This window comes from Aethalodelphis obliquidens, unplaced genomic scaffold, assembly GCF_003676395.1.
Source record: "Aethalodelphis obliquidens isolate GAN/ISIS:26980383/991018 unplaced genomic scaffold, ASM367639v1 scaffold3, whole genome shotgun sequence".
NCBI lineage: Eukaryota > Metazoa > Chordata > Mammalia > Artiodactyla > Delphinidae > Aethalodelphis > Aethalodelphis obliquidens.
In genome coordinates, this window is record NW_020837947.1 from 49,900,458 (window position 1) to 49,916,011 (window position 15,554).

A 15,554-nucleotide genomic window follows, 5' to 3' on the forward strand; every position below is an offset into this window, starting at 1 on the left:
AAGTTAGAGAATTAAATATATATATATATACACACACACATAGTCATAGAGATGTAGCTAAAGGAACTGACATGACAGGCCTCAAGACCTTTTGTTTATGGAGACAGTGTCAGCTGTCATGGTAGGAAAAAAATGGCTCTAGGCCAAGAAATGGAAAAGTGGTAGGGAAGCAACCTCAGGATCTTCTCACCAGATAAGGTGAACAAGTAATGAAAAATGCATCAATAAGTTCTCTCTCTCACACACTCACACACTCACACGTTATGTGCATCTGCTTCTCTCTCCTTTAAAAAAGACAGTATCTTAAATTCACCTGGAGGTTCCCCAAGTGTACAATTCTGTTCTGTGGCTGGACTGTTTGGCAATCTTACCTCTCACCACCAATATTCAGAAAGACAGCAGGACTTGGTACTCGTAATATTACATACCTACGGTCATAATTACTCTTGCTATAGCTCCAAACAGAAGAACTTCGGTTGTTTTATTAGAGGTAGAGACAGTAAAACAGGAAAAGGCCCCTTCTTCCCACCCCTTCCCCAAGTATTTCGTTTCCCTGGCTGATGGCGTTTTTTGAAGGTATTCTTTGCTTTGTAATGATACTACACAATATTGGCCTAGACTATAAAATAATGGCTTGTTGATTTCAGATGGAGAAAAGGTAATAGAACGATATCAGATCTCAGTATCTGTGAGGTATTTGACCTGCCAGAGCCAGTGCTATTCTAGCTACTCTACCTGGGACCCCTGAGCCATGAAGAAACAGGGGTGTAGACATGGTTCTTTGGGAGGGGATTTGGTTCTTTCCTTCACAGTAACACTTAATAAACCACAACCTAAGATCACCAGGCAATTAGTCATCAGGTGACTATGGTCCCCAAGTCCCGATCCTGACTTAACTGTAAGTGCCAAGAGAGAAGGTGTAAAGTATTACCTAATCCAGACCCCATCCCCCGGTTCCCTCTGGTGTTAATTATTCAGCCACAGAAAGCAGTGCATGCTGGGAAGGTGACACACTTCATTCTCCAAGTACAAAGGCAGGGCACGCAGCTTGCTCTAATGCTGGCGCCGGGTCAGCACAGGAGGGAAGAAGGCAGAGGGCACCTACAACCCCCAACGTGGCATCGTTCTAAGCAGAATAGGGCATCGGCCCTGAAACCAGGGGCAGGAGGCCAGAGTGGGCAGTCTAGAGCAACAACCATCACAGTCTCACCCAAAGGTCCAGAACCTTCAGGGAACTTCATCATTAAGAAGGGAATGCACTGATCGTCACTCTTTCCTTCTTTGCAGAATGGGCTTGGGGCCCCTTGTGGCACTACATCCTGGAGCTCCCCCGAGGCCTCACAGGAAACGGCCTGTGCCTGGCGGTTCAACTGGGAGACGCCTGGCCCAGGTTTAGAAGTTTAAATTTGTCACAGAGGACAAACTGTTATTAACAGAGAAACCCCCGCTCCACAGGACAGAAAGGCAACTTGTTTCTCTGTGATAGAAGGCAAACAGTTTGTTTGTAAAATATTGTGAAAACAGAAAGGAAATGCAATCACTCTTCTAAGAGGAACACCAGATTCACCATTCACTAGGAAGACCTTACGATCAAAAATCGTCACAAGGACAGCGGCCCCTCACCTGCCTTAGATTTTTAACCTCTCTTTGATGGCTCAGTGTTTGCACATGTTTATCTGACTCCATCAAGGACTGAAAAAATGGAGGGAGCACATTAATGGGATTTAATGATACTTTGTTGGGATACAAGTTCCCTGCTTCTGACTGGTGCTCTCACCACTCTGACATTCTTTCAAGTAAGAAGCTTTAGTTAACTGTGAAGTTTACGTGTGTATGTTGATGCCCTTATGGGTCTAAAAACACATCAGATTAAGCAAAATTTTTGGAAGGAAAAAGAAGCCTACAGCTGATGGGAATTACAGCTATCACGTCACAGTTACTAGGCAATGGGCCAACTAACAATAAATAGGCGAACACCGTCCCGTCCCATCAGCGACTTTCACTAACACGGAGAAAAATCTCTTCCCTCTCTCTCCCTGCCTAACACTTAAGTTTGAAATCAGGCTGTTGATGCAGGGAAAATGAAATGGGGAAACCAAATTATCACCACTAACTCACATGATGTTCTAAGAAAGGGCAGCACCTCCAAGAAACTGTACACAAAACGTAACAACCCCCATCAACTTTAAACTGGGAATAAAACATAAATGTTCCTGCTGCTGTCCTCCCACAGCTCAACTCCACTGTGACAAATCTGGATTTCTCAGCAGTGTTTTCATCTTCCTGGCAGAGAGGAAAGGAATAAGACCCCCAATACCAAATATGACAGGGAAGGAAAAAGAGCCACAGGGATGAAACTCTCCTATCTGCAAATCCATACAGGTTATCCACGGCTTTCCTAGCTAAAACGGAAAGATCTTTGGAGGAAAGTCTGCTTGAAACTCAACATTAAAGTGAAATATCACTTTCCTCACTCTTTAAATGTAATTTAAGCCAAACTTGCAACCCCTGGGGCAAACTGGGAACTAAATATGGAACGTTTAGGATAGAAAAGGAAATGAATTGATATTCACTTGATCTGACAGGGAAACTTCATGTGTTCAGAGAACAGGTGTGGGTTTCAGAGTATGAATGTTTCTACCCGAGTAGAGGGAAAAGAAATGCCTGCCTGCCACCATCTTAATTTGGTTAATTTTTCAAAATCTTCTGGGTTGGAACGGGCGATAACAAGGACTTAGGGAAGTGCATGAAAACCAACCTGGGGTTCAGGGACTGCAGGGGCCTTGCTGATTAAAATGCAGCCTTCTGCCTGCAAGGCTGGCCCAACAGAGCCATCCTCCAAGACAGCCCAAGAAGGGGAATTAGGAGGTGCAGCTCTATAAAAATCCATTTTAGCAAATGCTGTCAACTTGCCATTTTAGAAGCTGAATAGTTTACGAGGGGAAAGAAAACAGGTATGGAAATTCTGGCCAAATTTGTACACAGCTGAGGAGCCTCCCTGAAGGAAAATCACGTTTCTAGGAAGGGCAGCTCACAGGCTTTCTAAGGGGCAAGTAAGTACTTATGGAGAACGTGGGATGTTACAGGGAAGCTTTAAATAAACTTTTCATGGCAAAGGTGACACTCAGGAAGATACTGGAAAGGCACTCAGCTAGACTTTTTTTTTTTTTTTTTAAAGCTTAGTTTGTGTAAAAGCGTGACCTGTGTAAGCACTGCTTGCAGCTGCCTCCTCCTGTAATTCCTGGGCTTCTCAAGGTGGCAGCTGAAGCCTGTCCGCGAAGGCTGGCGACAGGCCACTGAAGAGCTGTCGCCTCCAGGACGCTTCAGGACCTGGATCTGGTGTGGACTGCCCTTCCAGCCAGCCTGTGTGCTGTGCTGATAAACACAGGAAGAGGAGAGAAGCTGCCACCCTAGCACTTCACAGCTGAGGGACACAGAGCAGGAGTGACCTGCACAGAGACGCAGACCTTCTGCTGCTCAGACTGTAGGGGTTAATGATGATTAATACAAATTTAAGAAAGTCCTGTCTCTGTCTTTACTTTGGGGCAGAGATTATGGTGACCAATATTCTTTGTGCATCCGGGGTCAAATATGGTGACTGCAATAGCAGAAACATGATACTTGTTAATTTACTGTCAAGAGCAAAGTCGCAGAGATTTCCGATTTTCTTAAGATTCTTAGATTTTCAAACCACACAGCACAACTTGCAAAGTTCTGGATTACAATCTTTTAAAGAACTGTTTTTAAGGCCAAAGACCTTAAGGGGCTTTTGGATCCTTTCTGGATGCATGGTTACTTAGCCTTAATTATAATACTCCAAAACCCTGGCTGGCAGAGTCCTGGGGGTCTGGCTCCGCTGTCCTTAACACGCTTTAACACCCACTCCTGCTTATCCGATGGGTCAGGTTCAGTGCCTTTGCCTGGTTTGCTCTCCCCATCCAAACATCCAGATGGCTCTTCCAGCCCCACCGGCCCCAGGCCGTCCTCTGCTAAACTCCTAAGCCACTTACCTGGCACCTCATCACATAGTGCCCAGAATGGTTACTTTCTCATACACACTGAAGTCCCAATATATTGAGGGCAGAGCAAAGCCTTCAAATCAAACCAAACACTTACGGAGCATCTACAATTTCAAGAGCGCTGTCTTAGACATGGTATTTACCCACAAGAAGTGCACATTCCAGCAGGGACACATTTTCTTGATGTCCCAAGTAGCCTGGAAAGTTGAAACAGAGGAGAGGCACACAATAAATGTTGGCTGAGTAAATGAACGAGCCAACTCCTGGAACAGCCCTCTCTTCCTCTCTGCCAATTCAAATGCTTAACACCCTTTTAAGCCTTACAGCTTCCACAAAGCATTTTAAACAGACTCGCATTTGCTAAGAGTTAATCTCATTTGAATCCAAGCAGTACCTACTGCTTATGGGACAAGACCTAGAATTTTAATGATCCCCTTTCGGGAGGAGGATGGCTTCTGATGAAGTTTCTATTCAGAAGAATATGAGAAAAAACTCATACTTCTTATAAGATGAAACCTCCTAAGGACCAATACAAGGCACAGTTTTAACATCCATATTATTTTATTTTTAAAATAAAATTTTAAATAGGATTTAATAAAGAATTTACCTTCTGCCATCCTACCAAACCCATTCTTTATTACCAGCCCCCCGAATTAAGAGTCACGCTACTCTCTCAAATTGCTGTCACTGCTAAAGTGATTCACCATTTAGAAACACAAGGGAAATACTTAGAGGAAATAAGTATTTCCAGGAGGAAATACTTAGAGCCATAAACCATGACCTGAATATCAGAATGTTTATGTTTACTGGGTGTGGCCCCATCCTGCGTGACTCCTCACTGCATTTACTGGCTAGAGGAGGTATGGGGACAATTGGGAGTGTGCAGCTACCCCTTTGGGCTGGGATGCCCTACCTCCCTCGGGACTGAGTGCAAGTGTGGCCGTAATGCTCCAGCCCGTCTAAGGGTCCAGCTACCAAGCACAAAAGAGGGAGGTCTCCAAAGTCTTCTTTTTCCTGCTTTAGATATTCAGGGTTTTGAAGACAATCTAAATTTTCCAAAAGTGATTCTGAAATCGAAAACACAAAATCAGCTATTTTAGTTCCACAAAGTCCAAACCACTCATCCACCTGTGAGGTATGACCAGGACATGCAGGTAACACAGATGGCAGCAACCACACCAGTGCAACCGAGGAAGGAAACCAAGAAGGAACAGAAAGGAGGGTCTCAGGGTAGCTCCAAGATCGACAGAGACAGAGGCCCGTCTGTCCTGAGGGCGGCAGGCCGGTGGGAGTGCAGACCCAGGAGTGAGGTGGACCCACACGGTGGGTGGCCCTCCTCTCCCCGCTCAGCCTGACCAGCACCTGGCTGTACGTGCTGGGAGCTCCTCACCTCGGCTCTCCACCCCCCACCCCGACCTCAGCCAGCAGGACAACCTGAGTTGACCGGGGCTGGGCAGCGAGTGCATTCAGGCGGTAGGGACACTACCAACTAAGGGATACCTTCTAACAGGTCTATCAGTCAACACATATTTTCTGATTACTTATGTTGGGCTCTATTGCTTTCCAATCATTTCTGAAGACACAAGTGATCAATGGAAGTTCCAATTAATTACAGTGGCATGTACACCAATAGAAGCCCAGTGGAAATTAATTTATAAATTCAACCTCAGAACTTCCGGCCTCTTCTTGGCCATTAATTTCCACTAAGGAGTCAAACTGAACACTCCACACAGACATGAATACTTAAAACAAAAAAATCTTATGGTCCAGATGTCTTTCAACAGAGAGAAAGACAGAGGAGAGAGGAAAGGGGAGGGGAAGGGGGAGAAGGAGGGAGGGAGACAGAGAGAGAGAACATACTGATATGCAAACCGTCAATCAAACCAGGACTGGCAGTTAAAGTTTTATCCTTAGAAACACTGGAATTATGCTCTGAGGGCTTCATGACTAAGTAATTCTCATCCTTTAATAAATGAATATCATAGACTTTAGCAAAAAAAAGAGGTTATTAAAAAACAGGAAAGTCTAGAATTACAGAGTAAGGTTCGCATCTGTTATTGGGAACAGAAACAAAACAAAACACCTGCAACCAAGTAGGCAGTAGCTCTTCTGGGTGGTATGTTTCACCTCCAGGCTTGGTCTCGCTTCTCTGGGAGGAAAGCTCCTGGAGAAGAACAGCCCAGTTTCTCTGGGTTTTCACTGAACTTAGTTGGCAGATCTTAAAGATACAGTGACCATATTTTCTGAACCCCAAATTGTGTCACGTTAGCCAGTGATGGCGGGGGTGGGGGCAGTAAACCACCAGCTCTTGGGGAGGTGGGGTCCATGGCGAGACCACTGCCAGCATCCTGCCATTCGCTGTGTGGCAACGTTTCTGCTCCCAAGAAGTCCTAGGAGAACTGGAGCAGCTTTTTATTTCTCTGTGTGGCCACGGTGGCCTGGCAGTGGAGAGGGAAGATCAGATTTCCAGGCTCCCTCCCAACAGGAAGAGGCTCCACGCTGAGGAAGCAGAAACGGGGCAGGGCGAGGCTCCCCCCTCAGCACAGAGTGGATATGACAGCCTCCCTAAGGAAAGAAGGCGGAGGCCAGACAGCTAGGATTTCTCAGGCAATCCTTTAAAGATATTAATGGAACACCCTGGGTACCATATATGAACCTCCCCAATCCGTCTGTGGCAGAAGGTCCTTTTTATTAGTGAAAATATAGCCCCTGTCCTGGGTATCCCTAAATTGGCAGGCCGGACTTCTAGGGGACATCAAAGGTTTCACACAACAGGCAATTGCTATACCTTTTTAATGAAAAGAAACCTAACTGATTCTAGTTTATTGAGGAAAGTAATTGCTCTTTGTGCCAACAATGTAAGACTGGCTTGGTGCTTTCCTTAATTCTGCATTAACCTCCGGAACCATTTTAAGTAACAATAAACATTAAGTAACTTTTTAAAAAGTTGACAAAGGACATTAGGTCATATCAGAGATAGTCCTTGCAAGAGCTCTGTGGGGTAGGTTTTCATTTTAGCCCCATTTTACAGACAAGCAAACTGAGACTCAGAGAAATGGAGTGGCTTGACTCAATGACACATAACCATAAAAATGGCAGCCTTCTGCTACAGATTCATAGGTCCTCTGCTGTACCACAAAGACATTATTTAACTTGGGGTGGGCTGCAGGGGAGCTTTTTTTTTTTTTTTTTTTTTTTTTTTTGCGGGTACGTGGGCCTCTCACTGTTGTGGCCTCTCCCATTGCAGAGCACAGGCTCCGGACGCACAGGCTCAGCGGCCATGGCTCACGGGCCCAGCCGCTCCGCGGCATGTGGGATCCTCCCAGACCGGGGCACGAACCCGCGTCCCCCGCATCGGCAGGTGGACTCTCAACCACTGCGCCACCAGGGAAGCCCAGGGGAGCTTTTTAAATCCACATCTCCCCTCGGAGCAGAGCCCCAGGGACAGTGATCTTGGAGTGGGTGGCTGGCTCACATTCAACTGTGATGATGAACCAGTTCTAGAAATCAAACATAAAAGCAAGTCTCCTGCAGGGCTTTTAACATGAACCAGCATCTGGATTTAGTCTGAACTCTGCCCTATCAGCATGGAGCCTATGTTTTTATCCCCCAAAGACAGGTGGAACAGACCACGTGATAACGGAACAGAACATCTGAAAAAGCAGGGTTGTCCCAGAAAACCAAGCATGCAAGGTTGCCACTGCCCCATGGGTCCTTTGCTCCACCCCTGCATGGAAAGCAGTCTTTTCCCCTGGGACAATGGTCACCGTCACCGCCACCACCACCACCACCACCACCGCACCACATCCCCAGCCAGGCCATGCACACCTTGAGGGTGAGACCCTATTTTATCTTCCTCTATCCCCTGTGCCCAGCACACTGCAGGTACTCAATAAACAAATTTTGTTTAATAAATTCAGACTTTTCCTGAGCACTTCAACCAACGTGGGACCTACCATTTTGCCAGGCAGCTAGCTCATCCAAGAGTAGAACCCACCCTGTGGCTGAGAAAGGCTTGATGTATGACAAGGTTGTACAAAAAGCTCCAGTAAGAATCAAGAGGAAAAAGGGCAAAGAATCCCTCGTTCTTAAGAGGTTGCTGACCTCTTTCAGGATTTCTTTAGGGGGTTCCTTAGGACACTGGTCCTATGGTTTCCGGGAGAAGAAGGATTTGATTCGAGATGTCAGATAAACTTAGGAGACACTGCAATCCGATCCTAGAAGGTTCATAACATACGTTAACTTCTAAGGCTCTGAGAAGTCCTGCAGCAAACAACCCTATTTAACTTTATTTAACGTGGCGTTCCTCAGACATTTGACCACAGAATCTATTTTCCACTTAATACCCATGAATATCCTGAGGATTGAGTATTCTGTGAAATACTTTGAGAAACACCGACCCACGGGACCTCTGAATATCTGAAGTGTCTGTCACTAGTTCACAATACAAAATTTTAATTCATTCTAGTTTTTAAAATTTTAAACTTCAAAATAATTTGGATGGGGGAAAGCAGTATTTTCAAATTAAATGAACATACCAACAAAACCAGGGTGAAGTCTCTTGCAAGGTGGGGAATCTCCATCTTGGAATGAAAATCCAGCATTAAGACACGTGTCTCCAAGTTGGGAAGAGAAAGCAGTGAACAAACATCCTTCTACCTGCCCCAGGGCCATGGGGGACCTCTGACAGGCCAACCTCTCTGGCCATGGCACAGAGGCAGGTCCCAACAAGCCCCCTTCTCCCATCTCTATACAGAAAGGTATGCCTATGAGAAGCAGGCCCCTGGGGGAAGACTCTACTTACAGAAAACATTATTTATAAGATGAATATTGAGCATTATGAACACTCTGAAAAGAAGCATTTAACGGGAGCTTAAAGTGTACATGAAGTTCCAGTAGTAATTCTGGTGATTTTCATTCCACTTATTTATGTTCCACACAAGCTCTGTGGCCAAAAGAGACCTGCCAGAAAGCCATCTATAAACGCTACTGCATGAAGAGCAGCAGTCACTCAGGCTCTGTCCCCATGCTTAGCAGGCTGGCCAGTGGTGAGCAAAGGCGCATTAAAAACCCGACAGACCCAGGAAGAGCAGCCTTAGTGCTGGACGTCACTGCTTTCCAGGGAAACGGGTGTACGTAAGGAGCGTACCAGCCTCTGCACAGAAAACGTCTTTTCAGGGCTCTTGTCAATTTTCTTTCACTGTTGTCAACACTAGGAACATCCAGACAGCCATTATCTCCATGAATGACAGTTCAGACTTTGGGTTTTTTAAAAAGTAAGAATAAAGGTCCCTGCAGGTACAGAATTCTTGAGGCTAGCACACTATAACCAAAGACTAGACAACAGTTCACAAGTGCAAGTAACAGAGTACGTTCTCCACGCAGTACGTACTGCACGTTATATTCCCTAATGGAAATATCTATCAGTACATCAAGAAAAAACATCACATGAGTAGCCTATGATATTGTCTGTATTTGGTTAGAATCAGTCCTATCCCCCAACATGAATATTTAAAGACATAATGGAATCACAGCATTTAAACATCAGTCCAACAAGTATCAAAGATTTGTTCCTTTTGGGAAGTAGCCTAAATTTAAATTCTCAACGGCTTCCAACACCAGGACCTGCTGTTGCCACACTAGTATACCACTGTTCCTTTACAGTTCCATATCATCGCATATCCCTTACGGTGGCAATTTCACAGACAGAATGTTAGGTTTCAGGTTTAAAAGTATACATACTATGCACCCTTAAAATTCTATGACTTTGCTAAAAAATACAACAACTAGTGAATATAATAAAAAAGAAGCAGACTCACAGCTAGTGGTTACCAGTGGGGAGAAGGAAGAGGGGAAGGGCCAGATGGAGGTAGGGCATTGAGAGTTACAAACTATTAGGTATAAAATAAGCTACAAGGATATGTTGAACAACACAGGGAATAAAGCCAGTATTTTATAATAACTATAAGTGGAGTATAACCTTTAAAAACTGTGAATCACTATATTGTATGGCAACTACAATTCAATTTAAAAAACTAAATAAATCTTATTGGTTAAACAAACAAAAAAACCCAAAAACAAACAAAAAAAACAACTCTACGATTCTGTCCTCTTTTGACAGATGAGAAACCTACTATTCTAAGAGATTCATCAGTGACATGGCCAGTGGCACAGACAGGAAGAGAACTACCTCTCTCCTCTCCACCTGGGGTTTTCCTAGTTAGTATTTTCCAATCCTTATCATAAAGTTGTTTAAAACGCAACTAAGTATGGGGCTGCTCCCTAATGGGGTCTCCAAATGCCAAAAGATGAAGATGAACGAAAAAGCATGTGAACTTAGGCACCTTCTGACATCAAAACTACAGTGAAACTGACGTTGCTTTCCTGCAAGAACAGACACATGTCAATCTCAGGAGGGCTTACCGGAGGCACAGCCCTGAAACCACCACACTTGCTCACAGCCATGCCTGCTGCCAATCTGTACACATGCACACCAAGCTTCCCCAGTGCCTGAGAGAAGCAAGTGCCCGTCATACCCCAGTAGCTGGCACTCACAAAGAGGTACAATTATTCTTTCCTTTTCCAGATAGACCTGTAGGTCAAAGGATTTCACACGTGATCTATAAAATGAATGACATGTGTGAAACACCCACCCCTCCAGAGAAGCATCTCACCACAGCTCTCCAGCAAGACTGTCTGTCAACTGGACAGAACTGCTCCGGCGCCCACTCGGGGTCACATGACCTTCAGTTAGCAAGGCCAGGAAGTGAGTCTAGAGAATACCACAACTACTGGCTTGAAAAAAAAAAAAAAAAGTCAAACCAAGAAAGTCATTATAGAACAAATCTTGGGAAGCTGAGGTGCTTAATTTGGGAGAAGTGAATTCTGAGACTGTGACCCAAGTCCTGTTTTGTGAATTCAGGAGAATCTTCAATAAAGCGATAGCCACAAGTTTACTGTAAAAGTAAGAATATACATTAGGCCACACATGCTCCTGGCTATATAGTGGAGCAATTTATTCCAAAGCAAAATGGAAATCCTAGAGCCAGAAACCAGACTCCCTCAAAGCCCTTCACAGTCTTCAGGATGTTTCTTTCTCTTGCTCTGGTCATACTGAGCTGGTTTACTTTCAGGAAAATTTGGTGACTTTTCATATTTTTTACTCAAGAAATAGCTCCTCAAAAACACTTCACCCAAAATATTTTGAGAAAAAGGTGACTAAATGACCCTAATATTCCAAAAGGGTATAATAATAAAATGCATACTCTTAAAAGTAGTTACTTATTATCAAAATAATAATTCACTAAATATATTTTTTTAAACATAAGTATTTAAATCTCCCTTAAAAAAAAAATATATATTTTTTGCGGTACGCGGGCCTCTCACTGTTGCGGCCTCTCCCATGGCGGAGCGCAGGTTCCGGACGCGCAGGCTCAGCGGCCATGGCTCGCGGGCCCAGCCGCTCCGCGGCATGTGGGATCTTCCTGGACCGGGGCACGAACCCATGTCCCCTGCATCGGCAGGCGGACTCTCAACCACTGCGCCACCAGGGAAGCCCTCCCTTAAAATAGTTTTATACCACCTTTTAGAATTACACACACACACACAAGAAAAGTCTGCTACTGAATTAAAAGGAAAACCTACACTTGAAAAATAAGACAAAAATTGATGGCACATTTTCTTCTCAATGAACTAGAAAGTGGATTCCTTACAACCAAACCAAAATTAAAACCTACTGTGTCTTCAGAAGCCACAATCATATTCCTCTTCTTAAAGGAAGACAAACTGTTCTTCTAAAAGCCAAATATCTAAATTTCTCAAGGCAAGTCTCCACCAGTCCGAGTTCTGGCAGTACGGAAGTGTGTCACCCTTCTTAGCTTCTGCTGCAGTCTTTTTACCGTCTCAAGGGCTATTAAATGACTCGAAACAGATGTCTGAGTGCCATTAGGGACCTGCTTCTGCCTGGGAAAGCGGAGAAGCTGAGCATCACAACACTCTCGACATTCCACTTTCGACAACTACCCATGAACGGGATGAGCTCATCACAGGAGACCCTTATAATTCCTTCACCAGGGCAGAGGGTTAAACAAGGCTCAGCTTTTTATGGCTTTGAATCCCATTTCTCTTTCACACCACTTAATAAAGAAGAGTGTAAGTAGCTTGCTGATACTAAAAAAAAAAAAAAAAAAGGAACTGGGGCATAAAAAGAGCCCCTGAACATGGGAGGGTCTGGGGGTACAAATGTGTTATAGCAGAAGACCCCAGTGCTCATCTTACTACTTGAAGATTGAGAGTTCTGGGGCAAGCTTGTATGTTACCTACTGATTCTGGCTCCGGTTCAGAGCACTTCTCATTTTTACCATCTAGAGATAATTAGGAAGAACGATTATGGTTCAAGCCATTCCAGAAATAGGGATTCTGGGTCCAGCTGTGTGACCCTGGGCAGACCACTTAACCTCTCTGGGCTCCCTGCTTACTCATGTGTCAGTCGGTATGTGTACCTAATAACACCGCACATACTTCAGCCCACTGCAGTTTTACAAAGCACGTTCACACACTTCAGTGCATTTGATTCTTGCAATAACCCTGTGGAGTAACAGGGGCTATTATCCTCATTTTATAAAACTGGAAATTGAGGTTCAAAGGCTAAGTGACACACTCCCAATAGCAACCAGAAAGCAGTAGAAGTGGAACGGAACCCTCAACTTCCGATTCCAGTCAAATGCTTCTCTTTTCTTGCCACATCATGTTGCATGATCTCTCTGGTTCCAACAGAATTAAAATGCCACAATTTAAAAAATCTCTGTCGCCATTCACAACTCTTGTCACCGTTTGGAACCGGACACCATTTATACACTGGGAAAAAGAAGCACATGAGTAAGTGCTCTCTCACATTAAAAACTTCTGTTTTCTATTTAATTCTTTTTGCTCTTTTAAATGTTTAGATGCTGAGTGCTAATAAAGATTGCTTAGTACTAATGGTGAAGAATCTAACAGATCTTGCTTCTTGGAAATACTCCTGTATGAAAGAGTCCAGAAAGCATAGTCTACTGTCAAATTAGAAGCACCTAAAAATTGTTACTTTGCTGGATAAAAAAGATATAGAAACCGTAGCATCGAAGATGGACAATGGCAGTGCTGGACCTGAGAGCCTAAGAAAGGCCCTTTGGTTGCGTCCTTAACCTTGATGTTTGTGTGGCCTAAGGTCCCCTTCCTCCCATCCCTTCTCTCCTCATCCATCCATCCAGTAGGGGGACCTGTGTCATAGGTCAGCGAGGGTGACTGGATACAAAGAAAAATGAAACCTCTGAATGTGTATTCTTTTTACTGGCAGTAAAACTCCTGAGCTGTCAGCAAACTGTGGGGAGGGGCACCTGACAGCCCTATTTGTTTTGCTGGTACCACTCAGAATGAACTGGCTGGGAGCCAGGTTACTGTGCACCACGTAAATGAAAGCCATTGTCCCCCACCGCCCCTGTTATTACTATGCCGTAGCCCTGGGCACTGACCTGCTCTGCCCACTTCCCCTTTCCTCAGTGAGCCTTCAGCCTGGCACCCAGCTCTGAGATGAGGCCTGCTTAGCACCAGTGAAGCTCCCCACATTCAAACCAACAACGTTCTGTGTGGAGATGAGTGAATCAAAGTTAAAATCCAACCCATCAGCATCCATGAGTTCGCTACGGATAATGGACTCCATGTCACATTCCAAGCTCCCATTGAACATGTCCAGGTCCAAGTCGCTGGGGAACTTCTCGTGGCCCATGACGGGAAGGTGTGCACTAGCTGAGTACAAGGAGGAGCCTGAGAGAGAGTCCGAGAGGGTTTGCATAGACTGGCTGACAGGAGACTGCTGCTGGTGTTTGGCTGACCCGAGGCTGCTGGAATCGCTCAAGCCCATGTTGCTGACGGAACTTGACAAGGCACGGCTGCCACCGAGAGCGCCCTGGGTTTGGTGCTGGTGGTGGAGCAAGTTCTGATTGACCAAACTCCCCTGGTTAGGCTGGGCGGCAAAGGACATCATTGGATCGCTGCGAAGCATCACGCTCCGGCGGGAGTTCTGGGCGGACACAGCGGTGCTGGCCTGAGACATCAAGGGGTCCGACTGGGTCATCATGACATCGCTGTGGCTGAGTGAGTCCGACGTGAGCAGGTCCTGGAGTGTCTGGTTGCCGTAGTGCGACATGGAAGAGAAGGTGGCTGGCTTGTTCTCTTGGATGGTCTGCATGGGAGACTGACGCAGGGAGTTCAGAGACGAGGGGCCAAACACCGTGCTGCTGAAGGAGCTGGTGGGGGAGCCCAGGCCGGAGCCCTTGGTGGTGTATGGGAAGCTGGAGCTGCGCTGCATGAGCCCTCCGGGGGGCGACGGCTGGGACGCAGGGAGCGCGATGTTGTCCAGCAGGTCGTCCATGAGGTTGTCGGCCAGCCCGTCGTTCAGATTCATGGTGCCCGCCATGTCGGTCAGCCGGGGCAGCTCCACGGTGCACGGCTTGCTGACGGAGGGGGACAGGCTGGCCGAGCTGCTGTAGAGCATGGGGGAGAGTGGCGCGTCATCATCCTGAACGTCGTCCAACTCCGTGCTAGCCAGGATAGGGGACAGGCGGCCACTGACCGTGCTGGCATTGGAATTGGTGCGTGAGCGGAAGTCGGTCCACGCATCCAGCTCATCACTGCTGCGAGACGTGGGGCTGCCGGGCCACTTGGAGAGCTGGGAGGGACTGTCGTCGGCTGACTCGGTGGCGGTCTGCAGGGCTGCCTTCTTCTTGGCTGCACGGCCCCGGCTCTTGGTGTACTTGTTGCTGTTGTCCATGGAGACGGCCCGCCGCCGGGGCGCCTTCCCGCTCTTCCCCCCGTCGGGGTTGATGATCCACCATGAGCTCTTGCCGGTCCCCTCATTCTGAACCCGCATGAACCGGCTGTGCAGCGACAGGTTGTGCCGGATGGAGTTCTGCAGAGAGAGAAGGGACAGTGCAGATGAGCCAGAATGGTCCAAACTGAGCACTCAGAAGAAACAGTTGCTAATCAGACTCATTTTTTAAAGCAACCTCAGAGGCTAAGGGAAAAAAAAAAAAGGCTTTGCATGACCCTCCTTGGCTTGGTATTAAATGACAGTATTGAAAATGGCAAGCTCCGTATTTAGAGGGTGGGAGACGGTTTCATATCCAGGAAATGCGGGGATGTAGGAGCTCACTGGCATTGTTCTTCTTAAATTCCCAAGTTTTATTGTCCTTTCTGTAACTGTACTTCCTATACTGAAGTTCACACTTACAATGTATTACCACACCATTTCTCCCTGCGCTTTGCAATAAACCTCCCTGGCTCTCTAAGGATAATTAATCACTTAGGGGGCTATTTTATTCTATTTTGGTCCCCTCCTCCTCTAGTACAGAGGCAGCATCTACCTTTTCTTAACCACTTCTATGAACCCAGAACTGGTGTGAATTGTTACCGATCCTTTCTACGACTCCATCTCCTCCTGCCACAATTTCACACCTGTCTCACAAGCATAAGAAAAAAATGGTAAAGTAGGATTTGCTG

General features: G+C 45.9%; 1 protein-coding gene across 1 annotated transcript in view; it reads right to left on the bottom strand.

Moving 5' to 3' along the window:
- FOXO3 (forkhead box O3) overlaps positions 1-15,554 on the bottom strand; it is a 118,277-nt gene that overhangs the window by 5,765 nt on the left and 96,958 nt on the right. Inside the window, exon 3 of the mRNA XM_027089060.1 lies at positions 13,529-14,964. Within this exon, the coding sequence (XP_026944861.1) occupies positions 13,564-14,964 (1,401 nt within the window). The 3' untranslated portion in view covers positions 13,529-13,563. The remainder of the gene's footprint in view (positions 1-13,528; positions 14,965-15,554) is intronic.